Genomic DNA, 18,977 nt, shown 5'->3' with positions numbered 1-18,977 from the left:
CACACTGTCCTAAGGCACAAGAATAAAATGTTTAAGAGCTGAAATTCGGTGGCATTTTCTTGATTGAATTTCCTGTGATTGGATGATAGACGCTGGCCTAGTTTCCTTACTGCAACTTAGTTTTGCAACAACTGTGGAAATATTTAATTTTTAACAGATTATGACAGTGAGTTTAAAACAAAACTATTTGACCCTATTTTTAACCTATTTTGGCAGTAAAACAACAAAACAAAACAAAACAAAAACAGCAGCACACTAAACAAATCAGCTTCATTTAGGAGAAAGCACAAGAAAACTGATGAAATAAGAGATGAGGTCGTCTTGAAAAGTTACTTGCAATAATACATGTGATGTTTCAGTTGTCTATATGGAAGAACATCTTAAATGTCCAGGTGACCCAAAACGTAGTCTCACAAGTTAAATTTGAATATTACACTATTTAATTTAATGGTCAGAGTTTTAAAAAATGCAGAGTAGTATGCTTTAATGGAAATTCTGTCTGAATCCATTCAACTGAGGGATCTAAACTCTGTGCATTTGTACTGTAGGCTTTGCAGCAAAATTTAGACAACTTTAAATCTTTCTAATTACATTAACAAGGCAGAGTAACCTTGACCCTACACTGAGAATCAGAAACAGCCAACAGGATAGGATGGAAATGAAGCAGCTGTCATACAATAATATTACAATGTGGAAAATTGAACTGTTCACCTAGATAAAAATTCTTCTGTGTCCACTTCTTCCTCCATCTCTCCCTCCTCCACAACCTCTTCTTCATCTTCTTTTATATCCACATTCCCATCTGGGACAGGGAGTGCCTCAGTGGAAACTGAAGGTGACTCCCTCCCCTGCTCCTGGTCCTGCTCTGCTTCCTGCTGTGAGGGTGCAGGCCCGGGGCCCACCAGGCACCAGGGTTCCTCCTATAGAAAAAAACAATTTAAAAAACAGTGAGCTAGAATTCAAGAATTGGTCAGTTTGATTTGGACTGGACCAATTCCCTGACTTAATAGCTCAGTTTGAGTTGGGTTTGGGCTGAGTGGGGTGGAATTACTCTTATCATTATTATAATTTTTTTGTGCTGGCATAGCGTTGGTGGCTCTAAATGTATTTGTTATAGACGGGAGCCTATTTTATGATAATAATCAGTTCTATTGATTCCTGATGATTCCTGTCTCTCCACTGGCTTAAGACTCTTCTCCTTTCATCTGTCAAACTGTGTAACACCCTGTAAAATTAAAAAGGTGTTAGGGTTAATTCCTGTTTAGGGCTATAGTTGGACTTGCTAAAAAAAAAAAAAAAAAAAAAAAAAAAAAGGCTGTTATCTGTTATTTTTATGGTTGGGTTCAGATGTAAGTTTTTCTGGCAAAGGTTGTGTTGGGTTTCCAGCTGCACCAGTGAAATTGCACACTGGCTGAAAATAAAAGACTGACTGTACTGGACAGTTCTGCAGTGTGAATGTGTACCTCTGTATTGTTGGCCCCAAGGCACAACTATAAATGTGTGATATACACAAGTGTATTCTTAGAAAATGTGGAATGTTGAATATTAGTAGAGTGTTTATTATGTGGATTTTTTTGGAACTTTGATAAACCCCGTACAGACCTTGTATAAATAAAACAATGCCCCGTCAAATATGAATCAAATACATAATGATGACACCTCTCTAAAGTTTTCAAACCATCATTGCAACACATCAAGGTACAAAAAAAAATTAAACCGGCAGGTGAGAACTTTTGTTTCTACCTGACAGCCCAGGTCTGTGTATGTGAGGCATCCACAATGTGTATGTTTCTACACTGTTCCACTGTATGACTACATATATGTTTGTGTGCGTGCATACATACATTATATACATATGTAGTTGTTTGGTTGTATTGACAGTGTATATTTGTAGGTGAGTATAATATGTGTGTTTATCTGTGCACTCACACAGGAGCATATACACACACATTCCTGTTTGCTTGGTTAAATTTGTATGTGTGCGTGAGTGTGTGGCCCTGGGGCAAGTTGAAATGAAGCAACACTCAGCAGACACCGCCCCGGGCTAACTTAATATGGGCATCCTTTGACACAAACATGCACTTGCCTAACCGCAGCTTGATGCTGGGTTTCACATCCATTTCGTCAACTGGATACTACCACCCACCAGCACCTTGCAGAGTGGGGGTTTAGACTTTATCAGAGCCAGCCTGTACTGCTGTACGTTTGAACTTAGGGGATCTAAGGCCTTTACCTTGTCAGACTGGTACTGAACAATATCTTTGCCATCCAAAACAGTTTATTTCAAATATGCAGGGTATTTTATGTAATCCACATGCTGGGTTTTACTGCAGTGCACTCAAATGACCTGTGACTAAGTGAGTAAGTGAGTGTGTGTGTGTATTTGTGTGTATGTGTGTGTGTGTGCACGTGTATACCTGTCCGAACAAACCAACAGTATCTCCAGGCAGGTAGCTAAGAGCCACACTGCAGTCCAAGGATGCCGAGAGAAGGAGGAGCCTGTCGCCATGGAGACACGTCTCCAGGTGAGTCACACGGTCCAGGTGTGGGTGGAGACTGCAGAGCAGTTTTGGAAGTCTATTGCTTACTCCCTCATCCGACCTGAGACAGTAGTGCTAATGGACAGAGTGGCAAACCAGTGGTTTACTTTACTTTATATTTGAGTTGAAAAAAAAAAAATCCCACTATGGATCTACAACAACTTTCATTTATAATCTCAGACAGGGCACAAACACTTACCTGAATGTCATCAGAGTTGGAGCATTGCAAATTTAAGGATTAAACAAATGTTAAAACTGCAGTTTTCAAAATTGTTGCAAGACAATTTAAGCGAAGATCAAAGTTTTCAAAACTTAATGTTATCATGACTTTTGGTTGTGTATTACTTTGACCATCAATTAGTCAATCAAACAGTTTGATGGTTGAATCTACATGGACCTTAAAGTCACCCCGAGTTTCTCTGGAAAAAAACATAATTAACAAATACATATATTTACTGTGGTTAACATGAGCGCTTACTTCATTCTACTGAGTGCTATCACATTTGCTTGGGGTGATCTCCTATCTCCTATCCAGTATTAATCACACAAGTCCTGTGTCCAAGAGTGCTGTACTGTACATCCATCTGATTCAAGAGCATGCTCTGAATTAGCCCAAGGATAGGATTTCTACCTGAGCACAGCATGCACTCACTCACCTTCTTCAACCCTGCTCCATATATACACACATTTCCATAAATTAAAGTTGAGCAGTGAATATTGCAGCAATAACACCCGAGAGGGTGTTCTTTTACTGCGATTATGAGCGTGACAGTGTTGGGGCTATGCCTCATACCAGTAGTATCATCTAAGTACCCATAATCACAGTCAAGAAGCCCCTGTAGGGTATCAGGACACACTTCAAGTTATCAAAATGTGTGATGTCTGTAGAAATTTCATGTGTTGGAATGCATCAGATTACTTGGTAACAACGATCGATTGCATACAGCAATTCTGCTTTTGCCTCAAATGACTCAATATCCTCTGGCTGTAATCAATATGCAAAAATGTAATGCTGATGTTAAGAAAATAAATAACTTTTTGCACATATTTCAATATGTTTATCTATTGACAAGTGAAATGCAAACAACAGAGGGGACTGTAGCTATTTCCTCATATATCACTGGATTTGCTAAATGACTAACAGGCCTTGTAGTCATAGTCTAAGCAAGCTGTGAAAGCTACCAGGAACAGAAGGTGAGCATGACATGTGCTGTCATTTTCACAGTGAGCAGAGTGCTCACTCACGAGTGGAAACCTCTGGGCTCACTCTTTCTTCACAGTCTCTTGCAGTCTCTTGACCTCTGTCCCTTGCTCTAAGTCACATCAGTCTGTCTCTCTTTCCCTCTGTATGGTGGTATGATGATTGTCATTCACACACCAGTCACACCACTGCATGTGTTTGCAGCTGTGTGTCACCCCATGTCAAAATAACACATACAGTATGAACACTTACCTCTATATCCCATGTCTTGACTGTACCCTCCCCATCGGCAGTGACTAAATATTTTCCACAGGGGCTGACGGCCATGACTATAGAGCCCAAGTCTCTGTTGTGTGCTGTGAACTGTCCCACTAGACTGCTGTGAAGTGTATTCCAGAGCCTGACCACACCAGAACCTCCACAGGACACCAGGTCTGCTCCATCTGAGAGAAATACACAAATAAAACTGTCAGGAAAATCAATTTTCTGTTGTTGCGGGGTTACTCTGTGCAGTTTTACAGGGGAGTCTAAAAGCAAATGTGCAAATGTGGTGTCACTGATGCTAACATGAACAACAGCAGAATTCTCACCAAGACATATAGGTTGGTTAAGATGAGGATTCTTTAAATATCTACAACCTTTGCACATGGGGAACAGACAGCAGTGCCATTGGGGATTTCCATATCCCTAACATGGAGCATCCAAAACCCAGAAATAAACAGCTGTCATCTGTTTAGCACATTCACTGACATGCAGAGAGAAATTAAACAGGGCAGACATATTAGCGTTGACAGCAGGAAACTTGGAGCTTGCTGCAGACAGCATTGGAGAGGGGGAAGCAGGGGTCTGGATGCCCTTCGACCACCAAGTGGGCAGTCACAGAGCCGGAGGCACGACTCACACAGCCACTGGAAGGGAAGGCACCTCAGCCAAAAATGATGTCAAGCTCCGCCAGTGCAGCAAAGCTTTCTGTCAGCATGAGAGGATGCTCTGATGCAGGGTCAAAAAGTGGAAAATAAGACTTTGGCTTCCTCTTCATCACAGTTGACCAAGTGGTGTCAGGCAAAGGTATGCAAGGAAAAATTGTGCTGTCTCCGCTCTCAGGCCTCACGGGAGGAGCCACAAGCCGCGGGCAACTCCAACAAGACCAGTGGAATGTGGAACTCATCGGAGTGCTGCTCTATTGACTACAGCTCTGTGCTGGTGGAGGAGAGTTGAGTCTTTCTGTGAAGCCAAGCAGCAGGCATGAGGTCTGGCATCCAGTGGATACTAACATTTTGTGGTGAATGGCTATCTGCACTGCAGTTAGCAAGCAGTAACATGTAGTTAAGAGTTAAACTGAATGAAGTAAAATTGCAATAATTAACTCAAGACATAAAAAGCTCAAAAGCTTGAAAAAACCCTTCACCTCAATGATAAAGCCTCACTATATTGATAATGAGTAAATAACACTAATGTATAATTGTGTTTCTGTTCCAAAAACAAAGCAATGCATGCAGTGTATTTAGCAGATGAGATGTTTCTATTTCTAACACATTTGACTCCCCTGAGGTAATGCAGGAACCCCACTACACTTGCATCAGCTATAACTCCTAAAATTGTGGAGCCCAGGGTGAGTCACAGGACCTATTTCTGCTGTGCTCCCTCATGACAGGTCAAGGTATATGTATTAATGGGCAAGCTATTGCTATAATGGGCTTAGGCCCCAAAGTGAAAGGGTGACTCTCTCATTTGGTGTCTGACCTGAAAAATTTGAAAATCTGTGATAAAACCTGGCAACATTTTCAAGATGGCAGGATATTTTGGGCAACAGTTTGAAACAAATCAAGATGCAATACAACAGAATTTACTGGGGTAAGAAGGATTTTCCATGCACTCACTACTGTTCAGACTAGGGCCTTTTATATTTGAAAATGCATATTTGTAGCAAGGAATCCTAAAATTTTGTAATCGAATAGATTGTGCGTAGTGTCTTGTGTGGATGAGAAGAAAAGATGAAAGATGTGCCTCACACTGTTCTCTTGCACAAAGGATATGTAATTGTTTATTTAATTACTGACATTTCAGTCCCGGAAGAGTTTCATCAGAGTGTTAAAATGAAAACTAAAATGAAAATGTTAACAAACTGATGGAGGCCCGCTGGGACTGAAACATCAGTAATTACAGCAAATAAACAATTATGTCCTTTGTGCAGTCAAATAGTTCTAAAATATGTAATCGAGGCTGGATATTTTACAGCTGAAAGACACCTTTTGTTTGTTTTTTCACATCGGCAAACAAGTTCGCCAATATCAATATGCTGTGTCTGTGATGAGCCAAAATTAGCTGATAATATTGGCCAGCTGATACATGAGTCCTGTGGGGATGCTGCCTCGCCTGAAGTTACCTGGTGTTTCTCAGAATCTCCTATCTAGGCTCTAAAGGCAAAGGAAGTCACATAAGGAGTAATCACTGCTACATAGTTTTCAACATTTCACCCATAGCTGCAGTCACAGATGTGCGTCCTGGTATGAAAAACAATCTTGTGATGGTATCACGGTTCTCTGAGTTCTCTTCATCATTCATGCCAAAATGGGACTCAGCGAACTGGCCTAGATGGAATTGAACAAGACATGGATGGAAAATGAGGAGAATAAAGAGGAGAAGAAGCATGAGAGGAACAAGAGCAAAAAGAAGAATTAAGTGTAACATCCTGGTGCAAAAGTCTTTTTTTACATATAAAGACATAGAAGGGTCAGATGCCAGGCTCTTTAACAAAAGCAGCAAAATAAACTTCTAAGTCAAAGTTTGTATATGTGTGTGTGAGACCTGGCTGATTCCTGAATTCTCCATGTTTAGCATGAGGCTGCAGGTTCCTTAATGCTTTCTCTGTGCTGTAGTTCCAGATTGTAATTTCTCCATCATCGCTTCCTGTGCATGCAAGAAGTGAGAGGAAGCAGAGCACACTTGTGAGAGATCATCTTAGGCTCGGAATCTCCCTGATTTTCCCTGAAATTTCCCAGAGAGTAGCTTCAAAGTGGGGGAAAAAAAATCTGTACTGTGTGACAATGGCACATGCATATTCTGTATCTGCTGATTCACTGAAACTACAGCACTCTAACAATGAATGAGATATTCAAACCCACAATGCCATTGTTTTATGTCCGCACCATTAGATCAAACAGAAAATATCTACATGTCTTGTGCGTCATTTTATACACATTTCCCTGGAATTCAGCAGGACATATTTGGTATTCCTCAAAACCTTGGAATCTCCACTAGAATTTAAAATAAAGTTCTGCAGGTTTGAACAAAGCTCAGCCGTATAGCAACAACAAACCCGCTTATAGGGGCAGTGGAGGTGAAGAAGTTCGAGTATTTTGTTTTATGGCATCTTTGCATTGACCAAGACATTGTAAATTTAAACCCTTCACTATGAACTAGGTTCACACATGCAAAAAAAAAAAAAAGTCAAACGTCAAGGAAAAAACAAACAAGCAAAAAAAAAAAAGGCAATGAAACCAAGAGCACTTGTGCTGCTGAGGCAAATCTTTCACAACAGTAAACCTCACCATCTGTTCCACTACTCAACCCTTAACATTCACTTTAAAGGGAAGATACAGCACTTTCAGAGAAGCTATAGTGTTAGTGTGTGTGTGTGTGTGTTTGTGTGTGTGTTTGTGTGTGTGTGTGTGTGTGTGTGTGTGTGTGTGTGTGTGTGTGTGTGTGTGTGTATGTGTGTGTATTAGTCCATATGAATAAGGCACAAATCTCGTCAGGTCTGGGAGCTGAACAGCAGTAGAGAATGAGACGTGCGAAGAGTATATTAGCTATGGGAGGTGTATTTTTGTGTGTGTGTGTGTGTGTGTGTGTGTGTGTGTGTGTGTAAGTAGTTGGAGGTATAAAGTTTATGAGAGTGTGGGTCCACTGCATTATTCATGCTGCCCAGGGCCAGCTATTTCCAATGACTTTTATCACTGCCCTGTGTGTGTGTGTGTGTGTGTGTGTGTGTGTGCATGTACATGTGTGTGTGTGTGTGTGTGAGAGAGAGAGAGAGACAGAGTGAGTTCATGCAGACAGTGTTGTGCTTTAACATGCAGATAGATTATGCTAACATTACTTAACTTTCAAACACCTTCCTTTATAGATAACACACACACACACACACACACACACACACACAAACACAGGAGCAAATATAAAAACACACAAATATACATGCATCCATGGCAAATGTAATGTAAGTTCAATTACAGTCACAAGCTCACCCACCCACTTATTCACTCGCTCACTCAGGAAATTAAAATAAAAAAAATAAATAAAATAAATAAATAACAGCTTCCTTCCCATGAAAAAGATGTCTTCATTCTCCTTCAGCATTCTAAATTTCTCTGCTTGCATTTCCATTTCTAAAACATTTTGCCCATCCATCAAAGTTCAGATGAGTTGGTCCTTGGTCGCTTGGAAGGTGCTCAGCCACGGAGGATTAAGGGATGGGGGGAAAGGAGGAAGAGTGGAAGAGGCGGAGGGGCTGTTAGAGAAGGAAGGAGGTGCAAAGGACCCCTGCCTACATGTACTCAGCGGTGTGTATGTGTAAGCGCATGTGTGTGTGTTGGGGGGGTGCAGAGAGAGAGAGAGAGAGAGAGAGAGAGAGAGAGAGAGAGAGAGAGAGAGAAGCCAAGCGGAACTTAGCAAAGAGTTTGAATATGGATGAGGAGGCTTTCAGTCCCACATCAGCCAAATGTTCCTGGTGCATCCTGATTCAACTAGACACACACAAACATCAACAGATGCATGTGCACGCATATGTGCCAACACACACACACACACACACACACACACACACACACACACACACACATACACACACAAACACGCACGCAGTCCCATGTTTGTGTGCAACAGAACTTTAAATTGACTTCTGTCACTGGTGACCATGATGCCACCGCCGCTTTCATTTGGCGCCACAAACACATAATTTGGCAGCACGCTTACTTTGATGTGAGAACAGCATTACTCACACTAAGCCTGAAGAAATACGCTGCCAGATGAAACTAATGTTTCCTCGGGTTTAAAAGGTGTCACTGTGCTCTATGGATTTGGTAAAGAGAAAGGATTTGCTAAAATAAATAATGCAGAAAACAACATCTTCATTCACATCCTTCTCATAGCGAAGACCGTGCTTCAGTCTGAGGTGATCAGTGTAGGAACGTCTCAAATCATGAAAAGGAAATTATTCATTTGTTCTAAAGATACGGCTCAAACACGGTGTGTGAGTGCAATGCTAGGCAACCAAAACACAGGTGGATTTTATGTGACAGGACTGAAAATTTCACCTCGCACAAACACCAAAAACAGAATGACACTGATTAGATGTCGCAATTCTGCAGGGGTGTCATCAATTAAGAAGCAAGGAAAACAGGAAGTTTTAGGTTTGAATAAAAGAGAATATAATGTGTTATTCTTGGATTGCAAGAAGTAGACGCTGGTTTATTCCAACACTGGGTTGCCCTAGTGTTTACAGAACCTATCCCATTACTGAGAGGCCACAGGTTTGATCCCCACAACAGTGTGAGTTCATTCAGTTGAACACACCGAACCCCAATGTGCTCAGTGTCAGTCAATCTGGATGAAACCGCCAACTCCACGCCTAAAATATTATTATAATAATAGTGCAATTTAACTTTTGATAACACTATGTGCACGGCAGATCATTTGCATTCATCGGACAGGTTACAAAGAACTCTATTACGAACCAAGAGGCATCAATATTGTAAAGCTGCAGCTGGATGAGTGACAGCAGGTTATGAACAGAGAGATGAAGAGTATTTCTCACTCTGCCAGCCCAGACTGGACAAAAATCAGAGATATAGGAATTCATAACGGAAAACATTTGTGTTGTTTAATACATTTTTCTCAAGCAAATTTCTAGCCAGAATGTCAGAGACCGTCAGAAAATGCAGCCACGCAGATGCACATATAGAACACATAATAATAAATGCATGCTATAATTTTGTCACTTGTTCTGTCTTTGTAGCATACACAGACACGCCCTTAATTGCCCCCACCTCACACACACACAACCATATACACTCACACACACACACACAGAAGCCTGAAAGACAGAAAGTACTCTGTCTCATTTCAATTCCCTCCTACTGAGAGCGCTCTAATAAACATAATTTAAATTGGCCATTTGGATAAATTAGAGGGTGCGGGGGTGGAGGGGTAGAAATGCAGCAGACTGACTAGGGAGATTAGGGGGAAAAAAGTTAAACAGAAAGTGGGAAAAGAGACTGAAAGAGAAAGAGAGAGAGGGAGAGAGAGGGAGAGCGAGAGAGGGAAATGGGAGGGGAGAGGGATTAAACCTGGCAACAAAGAAAATGGGAAAGAACTTGGAAGAGATATGCCAGGTTTCCAAGTTCACAAAGTAGCTTCTGAATTGTGTTTCTCGTTCCAGCTCCATATATTCATTTGCTTCCAAACCATTTCACCCTCCAGCCTCAAGTACACCCACTCTTATCTACCTTTCCACCTCCTCACCTCCATCCTTCTCTTTATCTCGCTCTATACTTATCCCTGGGGTCGATGTCTTTCCGAAGGTCGTGGAAGGGCTACACTTTGTGAGTCTGCACCCGGCTTGCCCTGGAACACAACTTCTAATATGATAGATGTGCGCCAAAGTGATACAACTTTACAAACTGAAAAGCATACTGGGGGCAAATTGGGTGCAGTGTGTTTGCAGTTTTGATGTTTATAGAAGTGGACCATGCAGTGACTGGAAGATTGCCAGTTCAATACCCCAGGCAGATAAATCTAAGACAGTGACGAGTGGCAAGGTGCCTCGCTGGCATCTCAAAACACGCTGCTCTCACAATCTAAATCCCCTGAAAGACTTCTGTCACGATTTTACCATCCCAGACTACATTTTCATGTTGCCGGCAAATTATTTGGTTCTTTGGTGAACGATGCTTGTCAGTCTCGAGTCGCTCGACGTGACGGCTCAGTGGACGTCCGACCAAGCGGCTACTGGGTCGGGGTCAAAACACTTGTTGGTCTATCAGAAATACTAAAAAAGCATATCCAGAAATCATATAAAAAAGAAGAAGAACTTTATAATTATGCACCAACTTTGGAGACGTGTTCCAAAATCAGCATAAACCCACAGTTAGTGAAATAAAAAATGGACTGATTGAGAGAGGACAGAGAACTCCTAGTCTGCTCTTCCATTAGCCAGGGGCGCCCAGTGTTTCTGCATTTTAATAGGTCCTGGTGTGAGCTTAGGGCCCTGTCCTGATTTCACATGTGCGAGTGTATCATTTCAATTTCTCACCACTGAATCCATGTACTGATGGCACTTGGCTGTTCCCCCTGATCATTCTGATGGTAATTCTGGGTAATTCTCTCTCCCAGCTCACAGTGGGTTACTGTTAGTGCTCAGTAACGGTTGTAGTCTACTTAACAACACACGCACACACACATGCACACAGCTCTTTCCAGCAGAGAGAGACGTGTGGTGCAGGAGCCCTTTGATAACAACACTACTCACTTTAATCACCACATATCTGCTGATAACTGCTCCCAGTTATTTTTCATTTCGCTGGAGTTTCTTTCTTGGATTCGGTTCCTCGCGCCAGCTTTTGTTTTCCTCTTTTTCATCTTGCTGTCTCTCTCTCTCACTCACTCACTCTCTCTCCTCAGCCCTTGTTCTTACTCTGAGGCGTGGAGAGGTCATTTAAAAAGAAACGAGAGGAGTTCTTTGATTACTCCTCTCTTTTCAGACAGACAGAGGAACACTTACAAACACCACTTATCTTATATTCAAATATTAGTTGATGAATGATCAGTTGATATCAATCTTTTATTCATTCATCGGGTCAGACATTCATAATCTTTGTTGTAATATTGCTTTTTAATGTCATGGAATGAAACGGATCAGTATCTTAACAGCAGGGTGTGCACACCAAAGTTATTATGGTTTCGCATTTTCCCATTAGTTTTTACTTTTATTTCATTTTAAATTTTTGTTTTCAATTCTGTGTAGTCTCAGTCAATTAGTTTCTTTTTATTGGTTTTAGAGGGTGCTTGTCAGGGTCTAGATTTAAGAAGTGCAGAGCAGGTATTCCAATACAAACACCTCACTTTGGGAAGGCAGCGAACTCACAGTCATGTAGACATCCCAGTCTTAATAAATATCAGCACCAATGCCTCCTAATGCTTGTTGTGTTGACACATTTGAAAAATGACTAAAGACTAAAACTTAAGATATTTTCTGTATATTTTTTATTTTAGTTTAGTTTTTGTATGAGGTTTTTAACTTTTGTAAGTATACAGTATTCTTTCACTTTTTTTGCAGGGTAATTATTATTTGTATTTCAGTTCACTAAATTGTTTTTTCACACCTAGTTTTATTTTTTTTTTATTATTATTTTTTTTTTTTTTCAGTTTTCACTGTTAAGGCTGACCTCTTATGATGAAAAGCAGGGTGTCTGCTCAGTAGCGGTGGGTGTTGTCAGCACAACAAGTGGCAACATCACCTGCTACTAAAGACCAGTCACCCTACTTTTCATCATGAGAAGAAAAGTAGGGTGCTTCACAGAGATTTGGGTTTGGGGTTCAGATACTCTTTAAAACTGCAGTAGAGAACTTCCCAGTCTTGTACAATTTGGCTTTTGACAGCAAATTAAATGTTGTTTGAAAAGTAGTTTAAGGTTTCTTTCAATGTTCACTTACAAAGCAAAACAGAACAACAAAGTCATAGAATCATTAGATGGCGTAAGTAGCCATGCTATATATTGCATAGAAATACTATTCCAGAAATAGAAATAGAAATTTTGATGTTTGTTTGACATAAAACTTCTCACTAAATGCCACCCGTACACCAGTGCAGGAATGTCGTGATAATGCAAAATGCAAGGAGTTTAATCAGTGGCTGACAGGCTTAATCACTATGATGTGAACCCGTTTGGCATTAGATTGAACATGACAAAGACGTATTTTTTGAATAAAAGGTCCAAACTGTAGCTTTGAACTCACTCACGATCAAGTACAAGCACACACAAACACACACGTGTACAGTAAATACACAGACCTGTGGCCAGGGTGTGCGGGGGCTGGGATGCGGCACAGAGAACCTCACAGCGATGCTGAGGGCCGCCCTTCCACTCTGACGGCTCAACGAAGAACTGGGAGAACGAATGCAGGCGGAACACCGTCAACATCCTGCATTGATGAAAGAACGACAGAGAAAGACAGACAGACATACTGATTTTCAGATTTTGAATGCTTAAAGGAATTTTTTTTTTTTTTTTTTTTTTTTTTACATTTTGGACCATTTCTGTGGAAAGAGATTAGGGCCAGCAGACACTGTATTTGAATTGCATAAATTTTAATTTGTCATGCTACATTTGTACACAATCCGAAGGGAAAAAAAAAAAAAAAACACACACACACACACACACACACACACAAACACACACACACACAGCTATTTCAGTACAAACTATTTTGGCCCAACAGTTGATTCAAACTTAAGTGAACTCACTGCTGGCATCAAGTCAGTGCTTACAAAAAACATGGGAGTTGTTTTTTGGCAGTGCTACAGTATACATCATGCATATGCAAGGCTACAATATTCATAATCCCCGTAGGGTTTATTTTGCTCTCCTGCAAAATAAATAAATAAATTAATAAAAGAATATAAATAATTAAAAAAAAAATCTAACTTTATTTTTCAGTCTTTTATTCTCTTCCTTTTTTATTTCACTACAAATGATGAAATGAACTAAACTAATGATGCATTGTGGCTTCACACTGAGGAATCTATCAGTGGGATGCAGATGTTTTAAACTGCATGAAATCCTAAGAGCAGCAGAAGCCAGTGGAGACTCCGCATTACATGCCACTCAACACTAGAGCAGTCTAGGTGGACGTGAAGAAACAGGAACTTGTAGATAAATGAGAGAAACTCAATAACAGCAGCATTTTCATTTCCTGCCATCTATATCCTCTTTGCCGATATAAGACTCCGGAGAGCGAGAAAGTGAGAAAGAAAGTGTGAGAAAAAAGAGAGAGGAGAAAGAGAGTCATATAGCTCGGTGATAGCGCGCCTCTGAGTTCAGCCCACTGGGTGTGAAATGATGATGATGAGGATGAAGAGCAGATGTGATGTGGGTATACATGGAAACAGGAGCACGCACACAGACAACTGCAAGGTGGTGATAGAAGAGTGGATGGGAGTGCCCTGGGGCATTTTGACTCGTTAGGCTCCAGATGTCTGCTTGGCTCGGAGTTTTTGGCAGGCAGGGAGAGCAGGAGAGGACATACACAAACACACACACACACACACACACACACAGCATATCACTCTGTTTCTCTGGGACATACACAAACACACTACCACACACAGTCTTTCACTTATGCACATGCGCATTCTCACGTTTACGAATGTGCAAACAAACATGCACATTCTGTGAAGGTGACACAGCAGCAAAACACATTGCATGTTTTCTGAGTGTTAATTCCCACACCTGAGTCCTGAATCTGACTTCACAGAAAGAAAGAAATAACGACTGTACATGGAGGAACAGGATACGCTTTGAATAAAATATACAGAATGTGTTTTAATGGCTAACTTATTCAAAGCTAACTTTTAACCCAGTTCACCCCTGTTCATGCTAAGAAATGATGACAAACTGCTCTGTGAAACCTGAAGGCTCTCTGCACAGGTGGCTCCATCTTGTGAGCACTTGGCCATCATGTACATCTGTTAAAATTACTGTTATTAAAAACATTTAAATTCAAGCACACATAAATGCCAAATGTGTTCTGCGTCAAAAACTCAAAACATTTTGTTAATTCTCGAGTACTCCAGTGAGCGCAAGTGGCCTTGCTAGTTCCTTTCAAATTCCCTTCAAGTGCTCAAATTTACAGTAATTTTAGTGAAACTACATGCTGACCAAGTATTGGCAAGGTGGAATTGCTTACAGTACGTGATGCAACTTTCAGGTTTCACAGAGCAGTTTTCACTTTCAAAATGAATGGGACTGAACTCTAAGCCAGTGGTTTTCAAAGTGGGGCATGGGGACCCCCAGGGGTCCTTGAGGGGCTTCCAGGGGGTCCTCAACAAAATGAGGAATAGTTTTTAAAATAAATGTTTGAGTGATTATTTGAACATTATGTTTATAATTCTGCCACTTTGAATGTGAGTTAGTTTTAATTTTTTTTAAGCAGATTGTATTTTGATACAAGACTAAAAATAAATTCATTTTTTGTATTTATTGGCATCTATCATTAAATAGAAGCACAATTTGCCCAGAGATTTGATATAAAGGGTTTAAAAGACATTTTGCATCTCATCTTGACTTTAAATACGACACCTGAACAATTTTAATACACAGCACAAACCAAAATAACTTTTTGTATTAAGGACTCACTTCAAATGGGGCTCTGCAGCTTCATGTATGTCAACGTAGGGATCCAAAACATGAAAAAGTTTGGACTGCCCTGTTCAAAGCTACCAAAGGATGTTCTACACACACTGAGGCAACCTATATTTGTAATATGATACAGATACGATCACAGCTGTTGACAAGAGGTCAAAATAGGATTGGCATGGTCCTTTAACACACATTTGTATGCACAACACAAAAAACTTACATTAACATCTGGGAATATTAACAAAAAAGAAGGGGAAAAAAAACAATCACACACACACACACACACACACACACACACACACACACACACACACACACACACACACACACACACACACACACACACAGAGAGACAGCCCTACCTATCCCAGCCCATCACCAGTATGTTCCTCCTCAGCAGCAGGAGCTGTGAAATCTCCACAGCGTGGCCCCGGCCGGCATTCATTCTGTGGAGGCAGTGGCCATTGAAGTCCCACACCTTGAACAGACAGCACACGCCTCAGTCAAAACCTTACTAATATTACAAATTCAAATGTGCCTAATTTCAAAGCACGCCTAAATGCCAACAGGGAAAAAGCAGTCAACACATCATCTTTTCATTTCTCAGGACCTTTCGTCTAAACTCTTATCACTGAAGCCACGTGCGGCGCTCTGTTACGCCAGCCCTCAAACCATTAGAATCTCATTTCCCACATTTTGTTGTCTGCAAAAAGGCAGAGGTAACAGAGGAAATACCATCCTTGTTGTAGTAATCACATTAGAGGGCAGTGTAACGGTTTATTTTTCAAGAAGTGACAGTTATAAAGTTGTGAATCTAACACTGGGAAGCTTTCCAGAAGTGGTGCTTGCCCTCCTGCTGTATTTTGCTCAGAGGTGTAATCAGTTCCACAATGTTTCATGTCCCCCACACAATGATACTAGCTGCAGGGGGATACCACAGATCAGACTGTCCTGTCCATCTGTCTCTGTCATGATATCTCAGCTAATATCTCTCACACAATTGGCCCACTTTTGAGTGATGATGCATGTTCACACTGTTTCAGCAGGCAATCACACCATTTGGTCTAATCGTCAGTCTAAAATGTATAACTGCATTGTGATGGACTGAGGAATAAGCAAGTATAGAAAATGAATGGATGGATGGATGTTAAACTCAACTGTAAAATTCACTGGTCCATCTTTGATGACACTTGATGACAAAGTGTGAAGCATTTTGACACAGTGTCCTCGACTTTAAAAAATGACACTGATTTGCATGTTACAGTCACCATAGTATCATATATGATTTATCTGAGAGGGATAATATACTGTAGATAAGGTGAGTAGTGTTTGTAGCTGATGCAAATGTGCAACATCCCTCCATAGAGGGGCTATTAGATAATATAGCAGTAAAATATTAACAGAAAAAGACAGAAAATAGAAGATGAACTAGGTACAGTAAGAAAGCCTACAATAAAGCAATGGGTTTTCAACACATTTCAGCAACGTGTTAACTGGAATGAAGACTTTATTTTCTATGCTGACCGTTCTGAAAACAGCAGTGATGCTTTTTCCAACTAATGTAGTGAAAAGACAGATACTGAATTTCATCAAACTATGCAAAAAATCTGGGGAAATTTAACAACAGCAGTGGGACAGAGGCAAGAAAATCAGAAGGACTGGCAAGCACCGAATGCCTGTTTCACCATTTATAGTGTATTTTCAGTGTGTTTTCTGGTGAAATTTGCCTGAGGAGAAAATGGACTACATGCCAAAACCATTGCTGCTCTGCGCTGATCTGAATGGCACTCAACATTGCTTGGACATCAAAAGAAAGCAAGCTGTGCTGCAGGCCAAAACAGGTTCTCCTATACATATGATAATAATACTCAGTACAATAAAGTACAGCCTTATCCGTCTCCAGCTTACTACCTCTCACTATAACATGAAATGTGAACCAGGAGTAGGAGCTGAGCTGTGTCATCATGTGTCATCTGTCACCTTCATTCTCTCTGATTCTCATGGGGGGAAAAAATCGGTATTCCCAAACAGCCTTCTTTGTGATTTGGAAAACCGACTTAGCGTAAGTTTGAGAACTCAATCATGTCATGTAATTTAGGAGACAAATTGATGAAGTTGCTTTGGTTCAAAAGAAATTAGGATTCAGCTGTGTGATGAATAGTCCTGTAACCGCTGACTCGTTTCAAAACAGTGTGCAGTCACTCAGTCGATCTGAGTTTAGCCAGGTTAGCACAAACTGAGGGGTCTTTTTCTATAGTAGCACTTTTCTGGATACATTCTGCTGATTACGATAGAGTGCCATCATTGGCTGTGCCAGTATTGCAGTCAAATTAGAAAACTACTGTACAGAACAGTGATTGCTACTATGAACACAAAAAGAATATGTATAATCGTGCTGGGGAATGAAATTTGAGAAAGTTGGCCACCTCAGACTTATATATGGCAGAAAAACCCTGCATACTGTCAATTCATATTTTAGAGACCCCCCAGAATTTCTCAAATCATGTGTTTATGGTAGCTCATGACTTATAAAGGGGAGCTGAGCTCCCCATTGCTCCCCTATAGCTTACACCCTGCCTCTGTAAAAGAGAGTCATCATCTCAGTAGAAACGTTAAAAGAGTTCATTTTTCTCAGGAAAAAAGTCTTTGCTGGGCTGCTTTTTTGCTGCTTTTTAGAGGTAGCATCAACATGGGATTAGAAACACAGTATGTTGTCAAGAACAATAGCCAAGTATCTGTGGCTATCCACTAGCTCAGTGTCAATACCTTTTATCACTGTGGGCAGTGGCCTCGGTGGAGACTTTCTGAAATAGATGTTCATGTCTTTCATTTTTAACACATCCAAAAGAGGAAAGAATCATCTCACTGAGCCACAAAGTCATCCACCACCAGCTCATGATCCTTTCTCTCCCCCCTAGAAAGCTAACAACAACAGAATCAACAGCGAACTTTACAAAATGTCTGTTCTTAAAGTTGCTATGACACTCGTTTGTGTATATGATACAACCTTGAGGGGAAGTGGTGGCTGAGTGGAGATGTGTACTTGGCCTTGTGAGTGTATACCTGGTGTCTATAGTATGTTTTTATATATTGTTGCACCTTCACACTTTATTCTGTTGAGATTGGCTTGTAGGATTGGAATGCTGATGATTGTTTATAACAATGTGCGTGCTTATGTCTCCTACTTTCCCACAATGTCCTAGTTAAAAAGCAGTGCCGTAAGCTTGAATCTATAACTTTGTACAGTCTCATATTTGGGACAAAAATTAATTATATATAGTCACCTAGCACCAAGAGCACATTTTTGAAATACCAACCAAACTTGAATTAGGCAGCCAAAGTCTGTGTGTATACAGAGGGAAAAAAAATCTCAACTAATATACAATAGAATGTATTGAACCCAATATAAGAGGTTATGAAAGACACTATTTCACCCAGGGAATTAAACACACATGCTCGGCAAAATGTTTTGAGGCACATTTATATAAGTATTTGTATTTATATTTAATAATACTGGATTCAGGAGAAAAGTGGTCACAGTTAAAACCGGAAGTAAACAGAAATTACTTTTGTCTCTCTCAGTGACCAACACCTGAGTGCAATCGTTCGGAAGGGTGATTTATTAATCAGAAAGCCATCATTTGTTACTTGATGAATATGGGCTCAGGTTGGGTGTATCCCTACCACACACACACACAAACATGCAGGCAGACACACTGTTGTTAAGTCACCTTCCTTGAACAGAAACACAGAGAAAAGACAGGGAGGCAGAGCGCCAGACAATTAACACAGATGGGCATAAAGCTGGACGGTCATTAT

General features: G+C 40.6%; 1 protein-coding gene across 1 annotated transcript in view; it reads right to left on the bottom strand.

The window, feature by feature from the left end:
- LOC115370262 (WD repeat-containing protein 49-like) overlaps positions 1–18,977 on the bottom strand; it is a 42,780-nt gene that overhangs the window by 3,708 nt on the left and 20,095 nt on the right. Inside the window, exons 11-17 of the mRNA XM_030067198.1 lie at positions 15,521–15,636; positions 12,812–12,942; positions 6,515–6,651; positions 6,219–6,291; positions 3,994–4,184; positions 2,418–2,615; positions 712–920 (exon numbers count right to left, since the gene is read on the bottom strand). Of these exons, the coding sequence (XP_029923058.1) occupies positions 712–920; positions 2,418–2,615; positions 3,994–4,184; positions 6,219–6,291; positions 6,515–6,651; positions 12,812–12,942; positions 15,521–15,636 (1,055 nt within the window). The remainder of the gene's footprint in view (positions 1–711; positions 921–2,417; positions 2,616–3,993; positions 4,185–6,218; positions 6,292–6,514; positions 6,652–12,811; positions 12,943–15,520; positions 15,637–18,977) is intronic.

This window comes from Myripristis murdjan, chromosome 13 (genome assembly GCF_902150065.1).
Source record: "Myripristis murdjan chromosome 13, fMyrMur1.1, whole genome shotgun sequence".
Taxonomy (NCBI): Eukaryota; Metazoa; Chordata; class Actinopteri; order Holocentriformes; family Holocentridae; genus Myripristis; species Myripristis murdjan.
This window is presented reverse-complemented; position numbering and strand designations above follow the sequence as displayed.